We start from the raw sequence: 21,982 nt of genomic DNA, 5'->3' as shown, positions 1-21,982 counted from the left end.
GCAGGCCAGGGCGAAGCGCGCCGAGCGCGTCGCTGGAGGCGGAGGAGGCGCGATGGCTCCGCAGCGGCGGGCGCTGCCTCGCGGCCCCGACAGCGCCGGGCCGGGCCCGGGCCGCGGGAGCCGCCGGCACAGCAGGTACCAGCGCGGGGCCCTGACTGCCACCTCTCTCCCGCTGTCCCGGGGGCGGCGGTGCCCAGGCCCGGCATTGCTGCGGCTCCCGGAGGAGCCCCGGTGGGGAGGCTCAGCGCCGGGCCCGGGAGCGGGAGGGACCCGCGGGCGTTCGGGTTTGTAACGCGGGTGATGTACTGCAGACTGGGGATCCCGCGGGGCGAGGGCCCGGGCGGGGCCCGGGTGTGTTTGTGTTTGTAATGTGGGTGTTGTGCTCCAGACCGGGGATCCCGCGGGGTGAGGGCCCGGGGCACCCCGGTACCGGCCAGGCCGGTCTGTCCCCCCTCGCTCACGGGCCCGCTCTGTGCTCCCTCCGCAGCGCCAGGAAGGGCAGACCGCAGCAGGATCCCCGGGGATGGTGGCTGAAGGCAGCGATCCTCCTCCTCCTCTCCGCCGCGGCCGGAGGCGGCCTCGTGGTCTGGAGCCGTGTCCGTACCCAGGACGGGGTCACCGAGGGTGGGATCCCTGCGGATGGGGTCACTGAGGTGCTGGCACACCGCAGCGACAACCTGCAGGACAAGTTCATGGAGATCCCCTGCTCGGAGGACTACGACAACCACAAGCGGTTCGCAGGTAGGCGGGCAGGGCTGTCCGGAGCCGGTGGCGGGGCTCAGAGGGCAGAGACAGCCTGGCACCGAACTTGGGCTGCAAAACTCCCGTGTTTCCATAAACTCCTGCTCACTGTCTCCTGCCTGAAACCCTGAGCGTTCTTACCCCTCTGGCCAGCCCAGGGGTTGATCCTGAGAGGTTTTCCTGTCATTCCTACATAACTCCCTTTGGAAATTGCTTTGGAAGGGCTCTGTTTCTTTTCATACTCTGTTGATTCCTGTAGGAGGTTTGTGAGTGGGTTTGCTGCTAGTCAGTACCACACAGGCTGTGGAGTGGGACTGGTTCAGGACATTTTCTGTGCCACCAGCATGTGGTGACTGCACAAATACCAGCTTTGGACACTCTTGTTTGACGTGTGTGTCTGCCAGTAGCTTTGGGGGCTGCCTGCAAAGCACTTTTCTGTCTTTGTGTCTTTCAGCTGAGCCTGTTTTCTGTCAAATTGGTACCTGTTTCGCCTGGCACTTATTTCTTTGAAGTGCTGAGGTTGGTTCTTCAAGAGACATAGAAGATTTTAATCTTCTCTGACAAAGAGTAGTGAGAGTCTGATTTGCAGCTTCCATGGTTAAGCAGTGCTGATGTTCTCTTTCAGATTTGCAAAGTGTGTTGTGGTGGACTTTTTTAGTTGGTACAGCTGCCAGAGAGCAGCTCTGCCCTTGGTTTTGGTCAGTATGTCTGGCTCTGTGTCGACTGATAAGCTGTTGAATCTAAAAAAAAAAAAAAAACAACAAAACAACAAAAAAAACTTCTGAATTAGTTTTTAGCCAAATTGGTCGTTCTGTCTGCTTCATGATGTGGCTGAAAGAACACTGACAACAAAGCTGCAGGCTGGAAGAAGCTGCTGTGCGCTGAGGGAGAACAAAGGTGATCAAAGGGCTGGAGAACCTGTCCTGTAAGGAAAACCTCAAGCTGGGTCTCCTTTCCCTGGAGAAGGCTCAGGGAGAATACATCCCAGTGCTCCAGTCCTTAAAGGGAAGCTCCAGAGGACAGAAACTCTGCCTTTGCAAGGAGCTGCACAGAGAAGACAAGGCACAGTGGGTACAGCTTGCATTGGGCAAGGTTTCATCTTGATATATAAAAAAAGTTTACAGAGAGAATACTCAGTCACTGGAATAACCTCCCAGGGATGCTGTGCAGACCCCGTGACTGGGCACTGTGCTAGATAGTCTTATCCAGGCTCTTTGGGCCACAAAAAGCTGACCCAGATGATCATGAGAGGTCTTTTCCCACCTGGGCTCTTCTGTGATTCTGCAATTTTTAACTTTCTTCTGTGCCAGTTCTGATAGAAAGTGTTTGACAAATTGCAGCCCCCTGGTCTTGGTGCTGTTGGTCAAAAAGACTTGTAACATAAAAGAGAAGTCTTTCCATATGTGGAGTCTGGGGTCACATATTTTTTCCTCAGTGCTGCTACTGTAGCATCTTTTTTATTGAGATTCATCCCAAATGTTATTTAGGCTGAGAAAACTGATGTCAGGAAGCTACCACCACCACCAACAACAAAAAACCAAACAACCAAACAAAACAAAACAAAAAAAAACTGTCTTGGTAAGGTAACTTTTTTTAAAATTTTTGACAGAACACATGAGAACACATGTTCTGTTTTAACTTTTCATAGTTACTATAAGGGGAAACTGCTGCTGGCTGTATTTGTGTAGTGCAAGGCCGGAGAAAACTGCAGCTGGTGATTTGATTATCATTGAACTGGGGCTAAAAGTCTCTGGATTCTCCTACTGCAGTGTTTGCCTACCAATAAAACCCACCAAAGCAACACAACCTTACTTTTCCCTTCCTTGGTTTGCAAGAGCAATTTTTTTTGAGCTGTGGACCTGTGGTCTGGGCTATCCCTCCAGTTATCGTTTTCATTGTTTTCTTTCTATTCCTTCTTTTTCATTCTATTCTTTTCACTGTAAGGAAAGTTAGAACTTCAGGGAAGGCAGGAACTTCAAGCACACCTGTCCAGGTACAGGAATGAACGTGTTCTTTATTTTTGGAGGTGTCCTGGGGAGCAGCAGCAAGTGCTGACTGCAGGGTGAGGTCTCACCTCTTGGCTTTGTGTAGGGACAATTGACTGGCCTTTCTAATTAGGTGTTTGCTTGGTGCTGCTGCTTAAACTCCCTGATTGATTCGGGTTTTTAGCAGATGTTGTGACTGTGCTTTCCGAGGATCAGCACTTGAGCAACTGTTAATTGGTTAATTAAAGCCGGGCTGTGATAAGAGCTCTGCCTGGGCTTTTCCCCACGTGAGGGTGGTGATGAGCTGCTGAGGAGTTCTGTGTGTGTCCCTTTCCCCACAGCCCAGCGAGACAGAAAACGTGGATTATGGATCAGCTCGGCAGCTTTAGCACTTGGGAAGTAGGTTTCTGTCACTCAATAGCTCCTCATTCTCAGTCTTTAGCCTGGTTTGGCACCCACAGCTGCAGGCTCTGTGGCAGGAGAAGACACATTCCTGTCACCACTCAGTTGTCTGAAGCTCAGCTGTGAAGTTTCCACAGCTAAAAGGAGCTTTTTATTTATGCACCTGCTTCCAGCTGAACTTGTTGCAACTGAGCCTCCAGTTTGCTTCAAGTGATTTGGTAGCTGGTGTCAGAGCAGGATTTATTTCCATAGCACTGCCTGTAAACACGCTTCATACCAAATTTGCTATTTTTCAGAGGCCAAGCACTTAACTTATTGTATTTGCAGAAGGTAGGATGTTATATGAGCACAGCCTCACCTGCATTCTAAACTCCTGTGGGCAGATTTTGACCCTTTCTGCTCTCCTGAGACACAGTTAACTACTTAACCTACTGTGGCCACCGTGTGTGGTGAAATGTTATTGCTGCTGCGTGTTGACGTTTTGTGTCAGTGCACAAAGCATCCCTGGTCACTGCCCAGGAGACAGAGTTAAGGTGCTTTTCCACAGACAAGGCCAGGGCATGTGGAAAGCAGAGATGCCTGGAAAGGTCTGACTCACACTGCTCTGGGGATGGCAGCTGTAAATCTTTGCCTGGCTTGGAGAGGGATTGTTCCCTGCCCAGGGCAGGGGGGGAATGAGATGGTCTCCAAAGTCCCTTCCAACCAAACTGTTCTATGATCCTATGCCTCAGGGGAAGATCTTGACAGAGCTTTTTTCTCCTGTGAGTGCTCTCTGTCTCAGCAGTGAGTGGGTCTTGGCTAAACACCACTAAGTAGGAGACACAGCTGCAGTTTGGGCACTTGGTCTTTGGTGTTACATTCTTGTTTTTGTGCTGAGTGGGAGCAGGGGCTGATGGCAATACTTGTGTTTTGATATGCTCCTCCTTTACTTTGATTTACCTGATAGCCAAAGCTGGTGGTGCCTTACCAGCTAAAGGGATGGGTTTGTATCCACTGGGCACAAATTTGTGGAAGCTACCAGGTACTTGCAGTACTAATCCTGAATTTCTCCTGAGATTCTCCAGATATGCCTTTGACACTTCCCTTGCTCACATGTGCCATGGTCTCTGAGACAGAGAGGACAATTTTCTTACTGCTGAAATATTTTCCAAACAGACTGTTCTGATTTTTCCTCAGCATTCACCTACTGTTTGTGCTGTATTGTTGGTACCTGACTGACTTTATGCTGGATTACATTTTGCTGCTTGCTGGAGTTTTTTCTCCATTTGGGAAGGCTTATGCTGTTGCTTTCAGAACACCTTCTGCTTCCAGTTCTCTTTGTCAGGGACCCCAGACATTTAACAATTGTTTGAGGTAACCCTGTAGTTTTGGCAAGCCTGGACTCTCCAGCCCTGACTTTTCAAAAAGGGTAAGAGCTGTGCTGGTATTTGCTGCTGGAAAAGGAACAAATCTCTTCTGAAATCAGAAATCTTTGCAGAGTGTTGTAGGAGGGAAGCTCTCAATAGCCAGGTTTGTCCTGGAGAATGGGATTTCTCCTTGGAGTTTATTCCTTCCTAGCTCTTCTCCACTTGAATATCAGCTTTCCCTTGCAGCCCACCTGAGACATAGCTGGGGTACATTCAGTAACAAGAAATGGAAATTCCTACAAAATTCCTGGCAAAACTTCTCCTGTCAGCCTGGTCATTATTATGAGTAACTTTTGATCAGAGCAAACTGATGCTTTTATCCTCCATGGCTGAATTGATTGATTTCCAGGAATTTTGTGTTCTGATGAATAAATAATTCTTGAAGTGACAGTCAGTTCAGGAGCACTGAGTGTGTTGGGAGGTGTCAGAAAAACTCACTCAGCCCATCTCTCCTGGGGCTTTACATCTGTAAATGGATCTTCCTCAGAAAAGTGCCAAATGTAACATCCCAAGGTCTCTGGTGGCTCAGAACTGATTTTATTTCTTCTTCTTGCCTGATTATTGTTGTCAACCAGACTTATAAGAACTTTCATATATTCTTCACCTGGAACTCTTGCTGCTGCCTTGTTATTCCCAGGAGCTTTTAAAATTTAATGTTAGATTTCTTAGCAGTGAATTTTAGAAGACTTTTTAAATCTTTTATACCCAAGCTGTGTGCTTCAAGAGAGGCTTTTTTGCGAAGTCTCATTTAAAAATGTGCCCTTCAGGTGGTTGAGGTGTTTCAAGGGGTTCTTTTCCTCCTCTTTGTGTTGCAGGTTGCACTCCTAGGAGGTGTGGAAGAGGTGTGACAGATGCTGTAATCACAAGAGAAGAAGCTGAAAGAATTCGTAGGTAATATTTCTTTGAGTTCTAACTTCTAAAAGTACTGACTTAAATGACACTGCCAATCTGAGGTAGGAGGGGTGAGCAGGATGGATTAGACTGATTAAAACATGAAATTTCTGTTCCTAAAGCCATTTCCATTTTTACTATAGTGAGGGCAGTTCTTTCACACAGAATCTGCCTGGCTCTGAGGGCCATGAGCACTTCACAGAAAGAAAGGAAAATGAATTAAATAAGTTTAAAAGGATTTTCACTTGGCCTCCATTTAGCCTTTAAAAGCAGAACAAAACAATGTAAGCCTTATTGCAGCTGTGACTCTGTCTGGGTCATCAGCAGCTGCTGCTGACCCTGCAGTCCTCTGGGAAGGGACTGGTTTGGGGATGTTCTTAGGATGTTTTTGGGATTTGTGGATGGGAGCTGCAAGCTCAGAAATGTTCTGCAACACAAATACTTTGTTTTCATGACAGGCTGGAAGGTTCAGTTCCAAATAAATGGGAGCTGCTATTAACTCACTTGGGTTACACCTGGTGCATCAAATACTCTCTGAGGAGTTACATGCTTTAAATAAGGACATTAAAGGATAAAGTAATCAGACTTCAGTTCTCATCTGAGATTATTGTTTTGCCTGCAGAATAGCAGAGAGGGGACTGGCCTTGGGAGGATCTGATGGAGGGGTGAGCAGTGTCCTGTTATTTTCTACATTCTTTTACTGCCAAGGCAAGATTATAAATGCATTTTTTGGGGCTGAGGTGAGGAGATGGAGATGTTTTCCTTTCCGTTCTGACTTGGAAAAAAAATTGATTTGGAAAGTTATTTCCCATTAATACTTCTGCTAGCAGTGTAACTCCTGACTTCTGCAATACAGTTGCCATTTCCTTGTATTTAATTATTTCTAGCGTCTCTCTTGAACTGATTTGGTCTTCATCTGGAAACAGTAGCTATAGCAGAACTGCAAAAGTTTGTCTTCTCAAAGTAAATTAAAGTGGTTCACAGCATCATGTAAAAATTGGTTTTGTCTAGTGACAAAAAAATCATGTAATGTCTTAAGTAGACCTTGGAATAGTATTCTTTAAATTGAAAGAATCCCACTTCTCTTTAACAAGCACATTTATTTTCATTTCTTTCCTCTATCTTTATTCTCAGAATGGTTTTGTGTATGAACAGGAACTGTTTCATGAGTATTTATAAACACAGCCACTTCTTTAGGCCTTTGCTGAATTAAGACATATATTAGCAAAAAAAAAAAAAAAAAAAAGGAGAAGGGTTAAAAATAAGAATTTATTGTCCTTCTGATAGCTGAGAAAGATCTGCAAAAAATATGAACCAAGAAACTTAAGCAGTGCTGCTCATCTCAATGTGTTTAAAAGATTTAACATTCTGTGTTCAGTTCTGTTGAGATCCCCTGGATTTTTTTTCAGTCCTGTGGTTGCATCATTTGCCACTTTCCCTGGATTGCTGTGCCTGTTGGGACCCCCAGTGGGGCTCCTGGGGCTGTCACCTGGCTTTACTTTCCAGTCCTTTGTGGGATTTTTCATTACACTCCCACAAAGATGGATCAGGATGGCAAGGTGGAACACACAGAGCTTGGATCTGGAGATCGACAGAAAGCTATTGTCCAGCTGGGGGTCAGTAACTGGGGAAACTGAGGCAGAGAAAGCTGGGAGGAGATGAGACAGGGAGGTAAACTTGCTGCCCAAAGGCCACAGCTGGGCAGAGGTGCTGAGCTGGCTTAGTTGGACAACAAGCCAGTGACAGATAAATATAAATCCACCATCTCTGTTATTTTGGAAGCTTCATTGTGCTTTTTTTTTTTTTTTTTTTTTTTTTTTTTTTTTTTTTTTTTAGGGGGAGGAAAATGAGGGAGTGGGGAAGATGATTCTCTCTTGCTGCAATAAAAGAAGTCTGTTAAAAATCTGATGTCCGTGGAGAGGTCTGGGCTCTGAGCCAAACCTTCTCACATGTCTCATCATCTGTAAATGTGAGGAAGTTCTTGTGTGCTCCTAATCCTTAGGGGAAGGCTCAGGAAGAAAGTGTGATGTTGTATTGAGCACTTCACCAAGATAATGGATAAGAAGTGAAAGATGTTAGAAACAAGAGCTGAGCAGTGTTTCTGGGAAATTGTGATAGAATAGTTTGAGTTGGAATTTTGAAGATCATCCAGTGCCATGGGTGTAGCCCTGGCCAGACTCTTGTCCTGCCCAAGGTGGACTCTGGAGACCTTTCAATAAATACCTACTTTATTCTCTTTTAGCTCTGTCCAGTCTCTGTTCCAGCTCAGCCTTCCAAGGCATCATGGGCACCATCCAACCCACAGGATCTCTGCTTGGAGTAACCTTGGATGGGATGGTCAGAGCCTGGGGGAGAGAGGAGCAGCACTGGGATGGGGCTGGGATGAAAATCCTGAGCAGTGACAAATGTAACAGAGTTACAGAGTGGTTTGGATTGGAAGGGGCCTTGAAGTTCAGCCAGTTCCTCCCCTGCCATGGGCAGGGGCATCTTCCATTAGCCCAGGCTGCTCCAAGCCCCAGTGTCCAGCCTGGCCTGGAACAGTTCCAGCGATCCAGGGGCAGCCACAGCTTCTCTGGGCACCCTATGCCAGGGCCTCACTGCTCTCACAGGGAAGAATCATATTCAGGAGAAGCCTTTAAATAACACTCTCCTTACCCAGTTTCTTTTATACCTCTTTCTCCTGTCCTGCCTTTTTCCTCTTCCTTTCTCTATGTGCCAGCCCATGTTCCCTCTGTCATGGTGCAAATCTCTTCCTGGCAGTGCTGTCCTGACTCTCAGATACCATTGGATGCTGTTGTGTGTGTGTTGATGGGCTTTAGATGAAACTGTCTGTCTTCATTTGAGCCTTTCATCTTTTCCAGTCTCTTACCCACAGAGCATAAAGAATGTTTCAATTACTCCATCCAGCTATGTCTGTGTGCTCCCAAGCTTCCACCCATTTGCAGTAGGTCTGGCTTGTTGCTTTAAATTTCTTTGGCTTTAGAGTTTGGATAGTTCTGTCCAATTATGTTTACTGGAAGACTAATTTTTCATTTAAAATACCTCAAAATTACTGTTACTGTTTAAATATTTTTATTTCTTACTTTAGTGACTTCATTCTCTTTGCTATTTGAAATAAAACTCCTGCAGGTTTCTATTGGGATTCAGACTGCGTTTTCATTGCCTGGGGTTTCCTCTTAACCCCTGTGTAAGCAATATGTCTGGGTTTCTTTTTTTATCCTGTCATAGTTGTTAGATTTTGAATTCTCAGAAGTGGATTTGTGTCTGTGTGTCTAGATACAGTTTATTAATTTAAAGGTCTAAACTTGCAGTTTGTGACACTGTCAATTCTCTCCTCCCTTTGTTTGCTGCCCTTCCCTGGAATACTGGAGCATAGCCCTGAAACTTGTTTCCCATTCCATCTTTTTATGTTGAGAAAGTCTTGACAAACATCTGAATTATTGAAGTCTCCCAGGGGTCACACCCCAGTAGTCATGCTGAGCTTTCTTACCTTCCTTTGGCACTTTGCCTGGGTTTATATTTATTAATGCAGACACACAGAGAGTGACGCTAGAGGGGCTGTGGTAATCTTCTGGTCTAACTTCCAGCAGAATCCAAACAGGAATATTTTCTCCATCAGCAAGCTCCTTTCCCTTGTACATCTGTCTCTGCAAAGTTGTTTTATATTCTGTTCCTTATTCACAGAATGGGAATTGCATTAGTTGTCTTGATATTTGCCTCAGCTTTTTTCTTCTTCATATAGATCATGATATTTCCCTTTTCAACCTTCTATGATTTTGTAATTCTTCCCTCCCTCGTATTTTCCTGCACATCACTCCTGCTTGTATGAACACTTCAGCCCTGACTCATTCACTCAGGTCTTGCAGGTGTTGCCATCATAGCAAGCCTCTGGTATAAGTGAGACAACTCATTTACCATCACACCTATTTATATTTATTTCAAAACCCCAGAAAAGAAATCCCTTGGTGAGCCAGTCAGCTGCAGTCAGTGTCCTGCCTTCCAGCAGAACTGGCAAGACCTCCCTTTGCAGGGGAAAATTAAATTGTTTAGTCCCCAGGAGAAGCAAACAAACGGTGTGATGCCAAACCAGGGGTTCTGCTGTGGGCCCTCCAGCATGGTGGTTCTGCAGACTTATCCCTTGTTCTGCTTTCAGCACTCCCAGCAAAATGCTGCTGCAGCTCAAAATGCTGCCTTTCCCTATGCAGAATCCTTGTCCTATCTCATCCCTCCACTGCAGAGTTCTCTTCCTTCCTAATGAGCCTCCTGATAGTGCATAGGAAACACATACTCAGGGGTGAGTTGGGATTGTTTCCTTAACAGTTCTCTGAAGCTTTTGGAGCAGTGGGAAGGGCAGATGTGAAAAGCTCATGCTGTGTCCACTCGAGTAACTCCTTACTTGATGTATTTTTCAAGGGATAAATAAGGTTATTTGTGTAGGTTAGTTTTTAAAGAGTTGTTATTATCTCTTGTAATAAGAGTTATTGATGGGGTTCCCCTGATTCAGTTCTGGAGCTCAGAGCAATTGAGGCTGCAGAGTTTTTCTAAGGGACTGTGATGAGTGTGTTCCTCTGCCACCAGGGCTGTTAATGTTGGGATTTTGTTAGAATAATGTGAATGGTCTGTGATGCATCAAAACAATGCCAAATTCCAAGATAGTGCCCATTGTACATCAGAGATGGCAGTACTTCAGTGCCAGTCAGGTTAATTAACTGTTGCTCTTTGATATTTCCAGTGTAAAGACAAAAATACTTCTGTTAGTTATATCTTTAAATACTTTTGAACTGATGCAGAACAAACATGTATTTTTGTGGACAGCAAGGGACATACAAAAGTGTACTTTATTCAACTTAGAGAAACATTTTAGAATCCTGAGAGGTAGCTTTCTCTTCTGGTAAATCTGAATATTAATCTGCAGCTTGTTGGGAGCTCAGCAGAAGAGTTGGGCTTGAATTGGATGAAGAAACGGATTGAATTTTCCTATGTGAAAAAAACTTTTCACCATGTGATTTTCTTTTACAGCAGCTTAGGAATAGAGGAAAAGAAAGTTTGGCCCTAATAAGCCTTGGAATTCTAATTGTACTTTTAAACAGACTTTTTAATGTCTGTATTAGATATGAGAAGTATACAGGATCTCATGGTGAAGGAGAAGTTTTAATAACAAATGCAGAGCAAGATAAATATTAGTGCTGCTACTTGAGCACATCACAAATACTGGAAAATGAGTCATCTTAGTGTGGAAGGGAAATATTTTCAAGAAGGGATCCTGGAGCAGAGGGATTTACCCCAAGCCCATGAGAGGAGACTCTAGCAATTCCCTGTCAGATCAGAATCTCAGGAATAGCAGTCCTGTGCTTTTTTCCTACTTGCTCAATAATCTCGGCACCTCTGCAGGGATCTGACGGAGGTTTGTAGTTGTAAAATAAATGTTATATTGTGTACCCAAAGACTGGAAACTACTTTTATTTGGGAGGCTGTGGAAAGTGAGAGGCAACTTGGGACAATTATTAAAGGTCATAGTTAAATAATGCTAAAACCTTTTCATGCTCATTTTTCCTTCTTTGTTTCCTTTTCCAGGCATCAATTTTGGACTTGCACTCCGGAGCGCTTTCCCTGGGGAAGCATTTTGTTAATCTGTACAGGTAAAATAGGGCTGTGGCTTCCTGCCTCCTGTCATCCCACCCTTCCTTGCCCACTGCCCTTCCCAGTGTCTCAAACCCCCAGGATGGGATTAATGATGAGAAATTATGGAAGTTGGCTGGATCCACCACTTTCCATGACCAGTTAAAGAGCTTTCCTGGCATGAAAATGGATCTTTTGTTGAACTGGGCACTTTGAAAGCTGCCATTATCTTAATTTTTATGTTCTTGCACCAGTTAATTATAGAATTTTTTCACAGTTATAGTTTATTTTTCAGCAGGGGAAGAAATGAAATCGCCTAAACCCTTAAAACCATGAATCCATGTGCTTATTTCATGATGTGGGAGGGGATTTTTTAATGCCTGAGAAATGCCATTACCCTTTGCAGCATTTCAATCCTTTAATCTTTTAACATTTGATCTTTTAGCATTGCTTTTGGAAGTCATGCTCAAAAGCATTTGTAAGATTATTTTTGTGTTGTGTTCTCCCTTTTTGGTTGTGGGTAAAGCATGGGTGGGGATGAGAAGGTGTCTTGTTGCTCAGTCTGATTCAGCAACTCCTCTTTTAGACTGTTGTTTAATTTTTCAGGTACTTTGGGGAGAAAATTCATGACATCTTCACAGAAGAGGATTTTGCATTATACCGGTAAAGATTCTTAATAACTGCTGAACGAGCCACAAACCAGAACTTTTTATGGATTTGGTTTTGAGCAGGCTGGGAGGGGATTGCCCTTTACGTTCACATACTGGATTTTGCAGCTCAAAATAATAATCTCTGAGAATTAAGATGGCTTGAGAAAGAGAAGTAAAAGGACTTTTTGGTGACTGATAAACAACATTTGAGCTGCATCAGCCACGTCAGGACAGTTTTCTGGTGTGAATGTCCTCAGGGTGATGGCAGCACCATACATTTCTCTCCCTGCCAGCCAGGAGAGCTGCTCCTCTGAGCTCTCTGGGGATCTGCTGGAACATGAGAGCTGGGATGGGAAATCCTCCCTCATTCCTTCCTCTTTCACACCTTATCCAAGGGGTTGTGTGAGATGACAGACACAACTCTGGGCCATTGTTACATCAGGAACTTGGGGGGCGGGGGTTGAGGCAGAGTGTAGCAAAACATTAAAAATGGTAAAGCAGGCAGTGGAAGGATTTTGGGTGAGTCATGTTCTGGCTGGAGAAGCAGCCAGAGGATGAAATAACTCCGTAATGGAACTGCTCTGGCATCTGATGCTCTCAGCTTTCCTGCAGCCCTGCTCATGCACTTAACAAACACAGCAAACCTAACGAGTTCCATGTGCCTGGGAAGGTGTGTGGCCAAAGCTTAGGAACAAGCATTCTTTGTTGACTAGACACAATAATTCTTTGATTATGCATTTCAGTTGGTTTCTCATCATTTAAAATGTCCCTGATTTGAACATTTTAACTCTTTATTTGGTCTTTTTTTCCTTGCCTATGTGAAAGATTCCGCCTCCCTCTAGTGGTGGAAGGAATGTTAAGTAGCCAAATGGGTTTATTAGTTTTATTAAAGTAGTAATTAATTAATATAATCCTAAAACATTAAACACTTTAGGCTTATTTCTATTTAACTGCTGGTTTTAGATGTCCTTGTCTTTAGAACTGAACTTCTTTAAAATGTTTTTACTTCGGGTCCCAATGTTGCAAAAATTAGATGATTCCTTGATTATGATTGAACTTTGCGTAAAGAAAATGTGGGATTTCTGTTTCACATGGACAGAAGCATTCAATTTTTCAATAATTTTATAATTTTATGCTGTGAGATGAGACAGCTGCTAGGGAATGTCAATATTCCATTGGGATTTCATGCCAGCATAGGGGATGTTTCAGTCTGCTGGATATGAAGCTGATACAAAATATATTATTAAATGCTTCTGTTCCTATTAATGGCAGTGCTTTAGCATAGACTGTAGTACTTTATGGTCTTAATGAATGATTTTATGCTATTTCTGGGAGCATTTATCTTCATTACTTTCCCTTACCTACCAAGGTCACTTTAAAAATACACTCTTGAGAGAGATAACTGAATGTAATTAATGTCTGAGTATTACTGATTGCAACAATAACGAATCTGAGAAGGCACCCTGAGCCAGGGGGCTGATTTCTAAACTGTCTCTGTCAGAATTACATTGCTTCAGACTCAATTATGGTTTCTAGGCTGACACTTTAACCGCCATCTGCCAAGCACATTACAGCAATCCCTCTTGTTCCACATAATAAATGAAATGTTTATCCAGAAGGGAGACCTTTAATCAGGCTGCTTGGTGGAAGGGATGAGTTGAGCAGAAAACAGAACAATCAAAAATTTATTGCCAAAACCTTACAGCTTCTGAGGGCAGAGACAGAGGAGGAGCTGTGAGTTTGCTTTCTGCCGGTGTCTGTTCTGTGTGATTGCTGTTAAAGCTCTCTGGCTGTAGGAGGCCTTTGCTTTGTCAGCTCCCTGAGACAGTGCTGACAAGTGGGATAATCAGGAAGTTGTGTGGGATTGAGCTTTGAGTGTTCCTGTCACCATGATTGAATCACACTTTGCAGTGGCTCCCAACTGCGTTTTTTTGTGTTGGTCTGGCAGAGCCTGTGTCTCACAGAAACTCTTCAATGGCACTTTAGGCTCTCTGTGCTGCTGCTGCTGTGTTAAGCTGCCAGCTTTGCAAGCTAGTGAACTTCCTTTCTCTCAAGTTGTGTGTCCCAGCTACTTGATTGGCTTTTTAAAATTTTCTTCCTCATCAACCCTAACTCCAAAACCAGCTCCTGTTTTAATAGAGTCTGGTGCTCCTTTCAGGGAGTTCTGGTCTGCCTTTCCCTCAGTCTGGCATGAGCACTTTGATATTTTCCAGTGACTCAGTGCAAATGGACAGGGACTGCTGCTGACAGGTGTGGGAGGAGCATTAATTTGGTACTGATGCTGTTGACTGGATGCTGCTCCTGGGCATTTATTGCACCTGCAGAGCTCTGTTACTGCATCTACTCAGAGCCAGGGCACACCTCAGCAGTCTGAATGAGGCAAGAGTTGCTGTGCTTATGAAAACTAGTGTTTATCTTCTCCAGCACGAAGAAGTAATTTTCTTTGTAGCCATAATCTACCAGAACTCTGCCAACGGTTTTGAAGAGCCAGTGGGCCAGGAGGAATGAGGGAAGGGAGGCTCCTGCTGCTCCTGGGTCACAGAGGCTGGGGGAACAATGTGGCTCTCCCAATTTTGGACTCTTTCATTCCTTTCTTGATTGCACCTTCTGAGGTGTAATTTGGCTTCTGTTGTCACTTGGTTTACACATGAAGGACAATATTTTTGTCCTGAAGTCTTTTGCCAGTAGGCTGTGATTGGAACAGCAAGGCAGGGAATGGAATGAAAAACCTGCAGTCATGATCTTGATAAATGTTGAAGTGGCCTGGCCAGCAGAAAACAGACTGGACAGAAGAGTTTTTCTATGCTAAAAAGTGACCTTATTCTATTTTTCAAACCAGCTGCATGCTGTATTTGGCTTACTGAGTGGGGCTTTGCATCCTGTTTGGTTTGTAAAACACATTCTGGCAAAGCCATCACACATCAGTCTCCAAGAGGAGTGAGGCTTTAACAGAGCCTTATAAACACCACACAGCAAACCTTAATAGAAAGCTTTTAAGAGTGGAAGATGAAGCAGGCTGAAAGAAGAGGGAAGAGTCCTTGCAGAGCAGGACAACTGCTGGAGATTTAGTTATGTCAAGACTGTGGCCTGAGTGCTTGGGAGTGGATTTATTCCTGGCTGATGCAGGGGCCAGGGAATCAGCTGCTCTGGTGTTTGTGGCTATGAATTCTTCAGCTGGCTTGTTCAAAGCTCTCAATTCAAAACATGAGTAATAATTGCATTTGATGCTTTCTGGGAGCCTTTCTTGCATCCTGCTCCTTGGGAAAAGCAGACAGTAAGATCAGCCTCCCACTGCATGAGAGGAAGGAACTGTAGGTTTTTTCCTGGTGTCAGTTTTGCAAACTCCATTACTATGTAGCTCTCAACTTGGAACCTCAGTTCATGCAGCCATGAAAATCCCTCTGGCTTCATTTAATGCTTTTGATATTTCACATGTAAAATAGCTTGAATTGACCCCTAAAATGTATAAAAGTGAGACAGGTTAAAAAATCAAATCTGTGTGTGTTATTTCTATTTCTCGTGAGGTACTAGGTGTGAACAGAATGAATATTTAGTATTTTTTAGTACTTGTGGATTTTAAGAGATGACTTTCACAGCCTGCAGACACACACCACAAGTCTTGTTTTAATTCTGTCACATCTTTTTCCTCACCATTTAAGTTCCCTAGAGAAATACCTGGGAAAAAGTTGCTTGAAAGTTATGCTGAGGTTCAGGACTATCGAGTGGAGAAATGTAATGGAAGATACAAACCTACTAATATAATTCCATCCACAACTTCAGGAATGTGTTCTCTCAGATTATCTTGCTTGTACACTCTAACTGTGTAATTGTGAAAGTCATCTTGCATTCATTAAAAAAAAAAATCTGGTAATAATACCAATACATGTGAACAAGAATACAATACATTGACCAGGAACCCTGAATTTCATGGTGCTAGAGACTTCACCAGTTGGTTTAAAAGTAGTTGAAGGTTCTTCAGGGGCAGCTCATTTATGAAGGTACAACTTTACTTTTACCTGCTTTGGAGTAAAAATAGCTACGTGGAAGACTAATGTTTTCAGCAGTTAACAAACAGTGGGATAGGTCTGGAATTACTCAGGAAAACAGACAGAAATTTTCAAACCTAGGCCACAGGAGTCAAAGTTTCTATTCCTTGATATTCTGACAATTACAAAAAACCCAAAGCAACAAACCCTGACCAAAACCACTGGGGGATTTCTCTTTTCCTTCTCTTTTCCTTCTCTTTTCCTTCTCTTTTCCTTCTCTTTTCCTTCTCTTTTCCTTCTCTTTTCCTTCTCTTTTCCTTCTCTTTTCCTTCTCTTTTCCTTCTCTTTTCCTTCTCTTTTCCTTCTCTTTTCCTTCTCTTTTCCTTCTCTTTTCCTTCTCTTTTCCTTCTCTTTTCCTTCTCTTTTCCTTCTCTTTTCCTTCTCTTTTCCTTCTCTTTTCCTTCTCTTTTCCTTCTCTTTTCCTTCTCTTTTCCTTCTCTTTTCCTTCTCTTTTCCTTCTCTTTTCCTTCTCTTTTCCTTCTCTTTTCCTTCTCTTTTCCTTCTCTTTTCCCAATCAGATCTGTGTGTATGTTCCCCATGTTTCTGAGCTGAGGAAGAAGCAGTAACTGACTGCAGAGTACAGAGGCAGCAGGAGGGAGCTGTCACTGAGCACCGTGTCCTGTGTGTGTTCTCTGCAGGGATGTGAGGCAGAGGATCCAGCAGAGGATTGCTCAGGTGTTTGGTATCAGCCCTTCTGCCATGTACCTGACCAAGCCCACGTTCTTCTCCAGGATGAACAGCACAGGAGCCAAGACAACACACGATGAGTACTGGCACCCACACGTGGACAAGGTGAGGAGGAGGCTGAGATGGGATCAAACATCTCCTGCCTGGTATTATTATTACTATTATTATTATTAGATCACCTTGAAATCATTTTGCATTAAACAATCCATCAAACAGGTTTGAAAACTGGTGCTTCAGGGAATGAGCCTAATGAGTTTTAGAAACATAGGCCATTACATCCCATTCAGTTTTATTTTCTCTAATTTTATTTTGCTAGAATTAGTAAATTGTGACTACTGAGGAATCTTATTTTGTCAGAAACATTGATTAAAATGACCTGAATTGCGCTCTCAGCCAGATTTAGCAGGAGCTGTTTCACAGTGGTCAGTTGGTCACTGTTGTTATTCATCTAAGGCTCTTCATAAAGGCTTAATAATTGTGTTTTAGCTAAATGTGAATTGATGCTCTTTGTGTTTCAGTGGGGCTGTGGTACCTGGTACCCTCTTTCAATAACTTGGTGATTTTGAACCTTTTATCTGCACAGTCTCATATCTAGGCTTGTATCTCAATACTTGTCATTTTTCAATGGACTTAAATGATTTGGTGTTGAGTTTATTTCTGAATTTCACTGAGTTCAAGCATTCTGTGCAGAACAGCAAAATACGAATAATGGAAGAATCAAATAAAAAAAGCCCCACAACACAAAAAAAAAACCCAAACAAGCAAAAAACCCCTCCACTCCACAATACCCACATTTCATGCCTTTAGGATTTATAAATTAGTCACTCTGAAGTCACAAATTACCCAACATGGAAGCAAATAAAACAATCCCAGTTAAATCCAAGTTATTCCTCAGGGCTCGAGTCAGTAAGTGGGCAGTGCATCTTGAAGTCTATGACTTGAGATGTGGAAAAATCAAACAGAAATATTTCTTGTCTTAAAGAATTTCCTTGAAAAAGCCATTCTGAGGGAAGTGTCTTTCGTAGGTCACAGCATTGGTGTGAGTTCCTGTGTCCTTGTTCATGTGGTTAGAAGCAACTTAAATGTAGAAAATGTGGTGGTAGTGATGACACAACTTATGTTTGGAAGCAGGAAGTCTTTTAGAGTGGAATCTGCCAGGTTTGGATGCCTCTGGTCTGAAAAGCTGTGACGTAACCAGTGAAAAGCAATGGCTCTGGACCAGAGGGGGTGGGGATGGTTTTGAGGTCCTGATTGTTTTGATTTGTGTTGGTAGGAAATGGCTGCAGGGAGAAAACTCTGCTGGTGGGGTTCACAGAAATTCCATCATGTTGTGCTCAGTTCCAAGAGACCCTTGGGAAGAGGGAAACTGGTAATTCTGGTTGTGTGAAGTGCAGTGAATTCATCAGTTTCTTACAGTTTTTCCACAGTTTCAGAGAATTGGATTTGACTGCCACAGGGCTGGAAAAGCAGTGTATTTCAACAGCTGATGCCTGTTTTCTCCACTCTTTTATTTCAGCCCCAAAAAGCCTATTTTAAAATTCAGACTCTGATTTATTACTCTAATGAGATTTGTGTCTGCACAAACCCTGCTTGCCAGTATCCTCTTTATTCTTCTCTGCATGTGTTCTGCATTGGGAAATGGATAAGGTGGTTGAATAACCTCTCAATTAAGTGTTTCCTCCTAAATATCTCCTATAGTGCACAAGTTATCTTGTCATTTACATGCAAATAAGTTTATCTGAAGAGAATTTGTGGAAGCTGCTTTTCTGCCCTGTCATCCTTAGAGTGCCTGAGCATGATGGACAGCAAGCTGAATGTTTTCCTGTTTTTATCCATCTCTTTTGTCCATGTTTTATTTATTTATCTTGCAGGCTGTCTGTTCAGGCAGCAGACACATCATTTGATTTGCCTGGGCTTTTCCTAACCCATCTCCAGCTTCAAAAAAAACCAAAACAAGCAGGGAAAGTGCTCTCTTAGACTTGTAATGCATAAAGTGCACCTTAGCAGTGTCTGTACTGAAAAATTTGGTCTGATTTATGACAGTGGTTGGAATCAGTGATCTTGGAGATCTTTTACACAACCTCATTAATTCTGACTCTGGGGCAGTTATCAAACACCTTGTTCATAATCATAAATAGTCTGAGCAGAGACTAAATAGGATGAAGGTGTGCAGCTTTCCTTCAGTGCAGTCAACCTGGCTTACATTTCACTTCCTACAGCAAACTTTTCCACTTCCAGACTGCAGTTGAAAGCAAGGAAAAAAAAAATACATTTCTGTTGAGCTAAGAAGTTCTTCCCAGAAAAGAGCAGTAGAGTTCTTATGTGGCCTCCAGAGCAAGTGTGAATACTGGGAAGTTAAAGAAAGATCAATAGAAGTTGGCAGTTTGTTGGATGTTTTCTCCTTGGAACAGAACAAGTCACTTTAGGTATTTCTGCATAATTTAACAGTGAAGATTACTCCTAGAAGACATCACATCTTCTAGGAGTAGACCTAGAAACATCTAGGTTACTCCTAGAAGACTTTTTTCCTTGCTTCTTTCCAGAAGAAAGGTAAAATGAAGCCTTAGCAAAAAGAGTTCACTGTATTTTCTGTTTCAGAGTGACGTTGTTGTTTAAAAGATGTGACTTCTTGCAACGTAGGAAAACCCCTCTTGCCTTTTTCCTGATGTTGCTGAGTCTACTACAATTATATTTCTGAATCTGAGCCTCTCTGAAGACTTTTAACAGCCTAAAGGAGTAGTACAGATTTATTGTGTCTATCTGAGGCTTTGGTTTTTATCCTCCTAAAATTTACTTGGTTTGTAGTTACATAGGAATGAAAACCCTGAAATCATCCAAATGACTCATTTAATCTTGTTGAATTTACAAGCATCTAAATCAAATGAAGCGAGTGTTGTTTTAAGATGTGGAGTTTCATCTTGGATGGAATTTGTTTGGAACTGAGGCTTCCAAATGTCAAATAGCTGATTTATAGTGGAGTTGCTGCTGCACACTTCACACTGTCAGCACTTCAGTCTTACAGCATTCTCTGAGGGAAGCAGTGTGGGACTTGCAGATTTGTGCAGTCCCCTCCATGCCTGGGCACAGATCCTGTCATCTTTCACAGAATTGTCAAGCTCTGCCATAAGGTGGTTTGGGGTTTGTTTTCCTTGAGTTTCTTCTATCAGAGCTAGTCCAGCACTTCAGTGCACATTTTCCCAAAAATTATTGGGGTTTTGTAGCCTAAACACATCCATGATCAGTTAATAGCTGTTTTTGTTCCTCTTCCCAGTTCTCCATCCTCCCACCACCGTGTACTTATAGGTAGGATTCATATCCCTCTTCAGCCTTTATTTCTCTGAGCTGAGCAAGGCAAACCCTGAAGTCTCCTTACCTGCAGTGTGCTCTCCATCTCCCCAACCCTTCCCTTCCCTGCAGCCCTCTCTGCCTGCTCAGTCTGTCACTGAGAGCCGCTGCATCTTCTAGCAGACTTTTCACTCTTCTTTTCTTCCCCTACATTTAATAAAACACATCAAAGGATCCCATTTCTGCCCTGGGGGACAGCATCATCTCTGAAAACTGAGGAGCTTGACGCTCATTTCTGCTCAAAGGCCTCAGCTCACCTACAGCCCCTTGCATTTCAGAGATGTGCTCTTTGCTCTTGAATTGTCTGTTGAATAGACCCTGCCAACAAATAGGACTGGAAGTAGCTCTCAGGGCTGTTCTGGTGGTTATCTACACAGAATTAGGTGAAGGTTTACAGGAAAAGAGGAGTTTTGACTCTTTTTTTTTTGCATGCTAGACCAATGCTGATTGCAAAGTGAATTTTCTTCTGCACTGGAGAGCAGAGGATGCTGTCCTAAATATCCTCAGTAACTGCAGACCTCTTGCATGGTCCTACAGATTTTCAGCTGCATAGAAATGTGTCCCTCAAAAAAACCCACTGCAAAATGGGGCTGGCTAACTCTGGCAATTAGTTCTATTTATAATAATAGCCTTTAAAGGAGTGTCGTGTAAACATCATTATGAGCATCTACTATTAAATATTATTTGTGTTTGATTTTTTGGATGAGGAATGTTCAAAAAGAGCACACTAGCCATGTGCCATAGCAGGCTGAATGGAAATATCTATTTTTTTCTCTTGAGTTGTTTACACAGAGCTGTAAAAATTTGATTTGCAGCTGTGTTTTAATGACAGCTTTTCTCACCTAGTTTGATCTTTTGGTTCAATTATTAATCTGCCTGGTATTGGAAATCATTACCAAGGTAACAAATATATTTGATGTGCATGGGGGGACATCTAGCATTTTAAATAACTGAGTATAATTTAGTGTCTTCATTCCATAGTGTTGCATTTCTCAGGCCTGGCTGTTTCTGAGAGTGAGTAATGAATGAGGACAGGAAGAGAAAAGCCATTTTCCCTTGCACATTTCATTCCCCAAATGAGTTATCTCTAGAAATCAGGTGTGTTGGGTTAGGCTGAAATGGTTGGTTGTTTAGAATTTAGAAGTTTAGAATTGGTAAAGCCACTTTGGAGTGGAGGGAGAGTGCACTGAGGGAGCAAAGATTGCTGCTGCACTGAAGAGTTGATGAAAACAATTCTAATGCATTAAGCTTGCAAGTGTGAGTTGAATGAACTTCTCCACTGGCTGGAGACTTCCTTAAATTAACTGGAAGTTTTTATCACTGAGCCAGTGAAGTGGAAAATAGGTTTGCAGAGTTGATTTGCCTGAGAAGGGCTGTGGAATAGCTGGTTTGAGGTGCTGCACCAGCACTTGCTCATTAATTCCCATTTATTGCCTTCTATTGCTTACCAGGGTTTGGGAAAATACGAGGAGAAGGGAATCACAGTAATATTTCTCTCATTTTTGTGATTCACATCATGTAGGGCAGCATATCACCAGATTTGGCTCTTTTCCTTTAAGCCCTTATGGTCAAAATAATAACATGAGTATGAATGGAAATGTCTTCCTATTCCATCTGCTGTTATGTTCTCCCTGGTCCTGCCCTTACAGAAAAATGTGTACAGCTGCTCCTGAGCCAAAATCTAACTGCCACTAATGAGTATAACTTGAAACACGACTGAAAATATTTAGAAAACTTCTAAGTTTGGAAGTAGCACTTACCTCTAACAGTCACCAGGTCAGTCAAAACACTCTGCAAATTCTGTGTATTTATACAGTACTGCTGTGCTGCACATTTCACTGTTTGACAGTGTAATGCTGAACTCCTGAGTTGTGATACACAAAGAAATTGGAGAACACAGACATTGATTACAAGTATTTTTTTAATTGCTGGTGACAGGTAAATACGAAAGGAAATATTTCCAGAATCAGCTAAACTCAATGTTAAATATTTAGATAGCTTCACTCTGAGCATTAGCATGTAGTGGTTTTTTTCTCCAACTTCATCATACATATCAACCAAAAATACTGCTTTAAAAGGAAGGAAAAAATCACCTTGTTATACTTAAAAGTGGGGTGTTTGGTCTGTAGGCTGAGGAGAAGCAGAGACTTCCAAAGTTCAGTTTGAAGGGTTTTAAACAAAACCTGTATGGAAAAGAGTAGAAGCTCCTC

General features: G+C 42.9%; 2 protein-coding genes across 2 annotated transcripts in view; one reads left to right on the top strand and one right to left on the bottom strand.

Moving 5' to 3' along the window:
- Nucleotides 1–52: 52 nt before the first annotated feature.
- OGFOD3 (2-oxoglutarate and iron dependent oxygenase domain containing 3) overlaps nucleotides 53–21,982 on the top strand; it is a gene marked incomplete at its 5' end in the record, with an annotated part of 32,422 nt that continues 10,492 nt past the window's right edge. The window contains 7 exons of the mRNA XM_083874833.1: nucleotides 53–135; nucleotides 488–741; nucleotides 5,350–5,425; nucleotides 6,048–6,090; nucleotides 11,000–11,064; nucleotides 11,651–11,707; nucleotides 16,379–16,532. Coding sequence (XP_083730959.1) covers nucleotides 53–135; nucleotides 488–741; nucleotides 5,350–5,425; nucleotides 6,048–6,090; nucleotides 11,000–11,064; nucleotides 11,651–11,707; nucleotides 16,379–16,532 — 732 coding nt within the window. The remainder of the gene's footprint in view (nucleotides 136–487; nucleotides 742–5,349; nucleotides 5,426–6,047; nucleotides 6,091–10,999; nucleotides 11,065–11,650; nucleotides 11,708–16,378; nucleotides 16,533–21,982) is intronic.
- Nucleotides 7,651–21,982, bottom strand: part of LOC310916932 (urotensin-2 receptor-like) — a gene marked incomplete at its 5' end in the record, with an annotated part of 46,044 nt that continues 31,712 nt past the window's right edge. Inside the window, one exon of the mRNA XM_083874831.1 lies at nucleotides 7,651–7,770. The remainder of the gene's footprint in view (nucleotides 7,771–21,982) is intronic.

The sequence above is a fragment of the Zosterops lateralis genome, assembly GCF_965231275.1.
Source record: "Zosterops lateralis genome assembly, chromosome: 18".
Taxonomy (NCBI): Eukaryota; Metazoa; Chordata; class Aves; order Passeriformes; family Zosteropidae; genus Zosterops; species Zosterops lateralis.
This window is presented reverse-complemented; position numbering and strand designations above follow the sequence as displayed.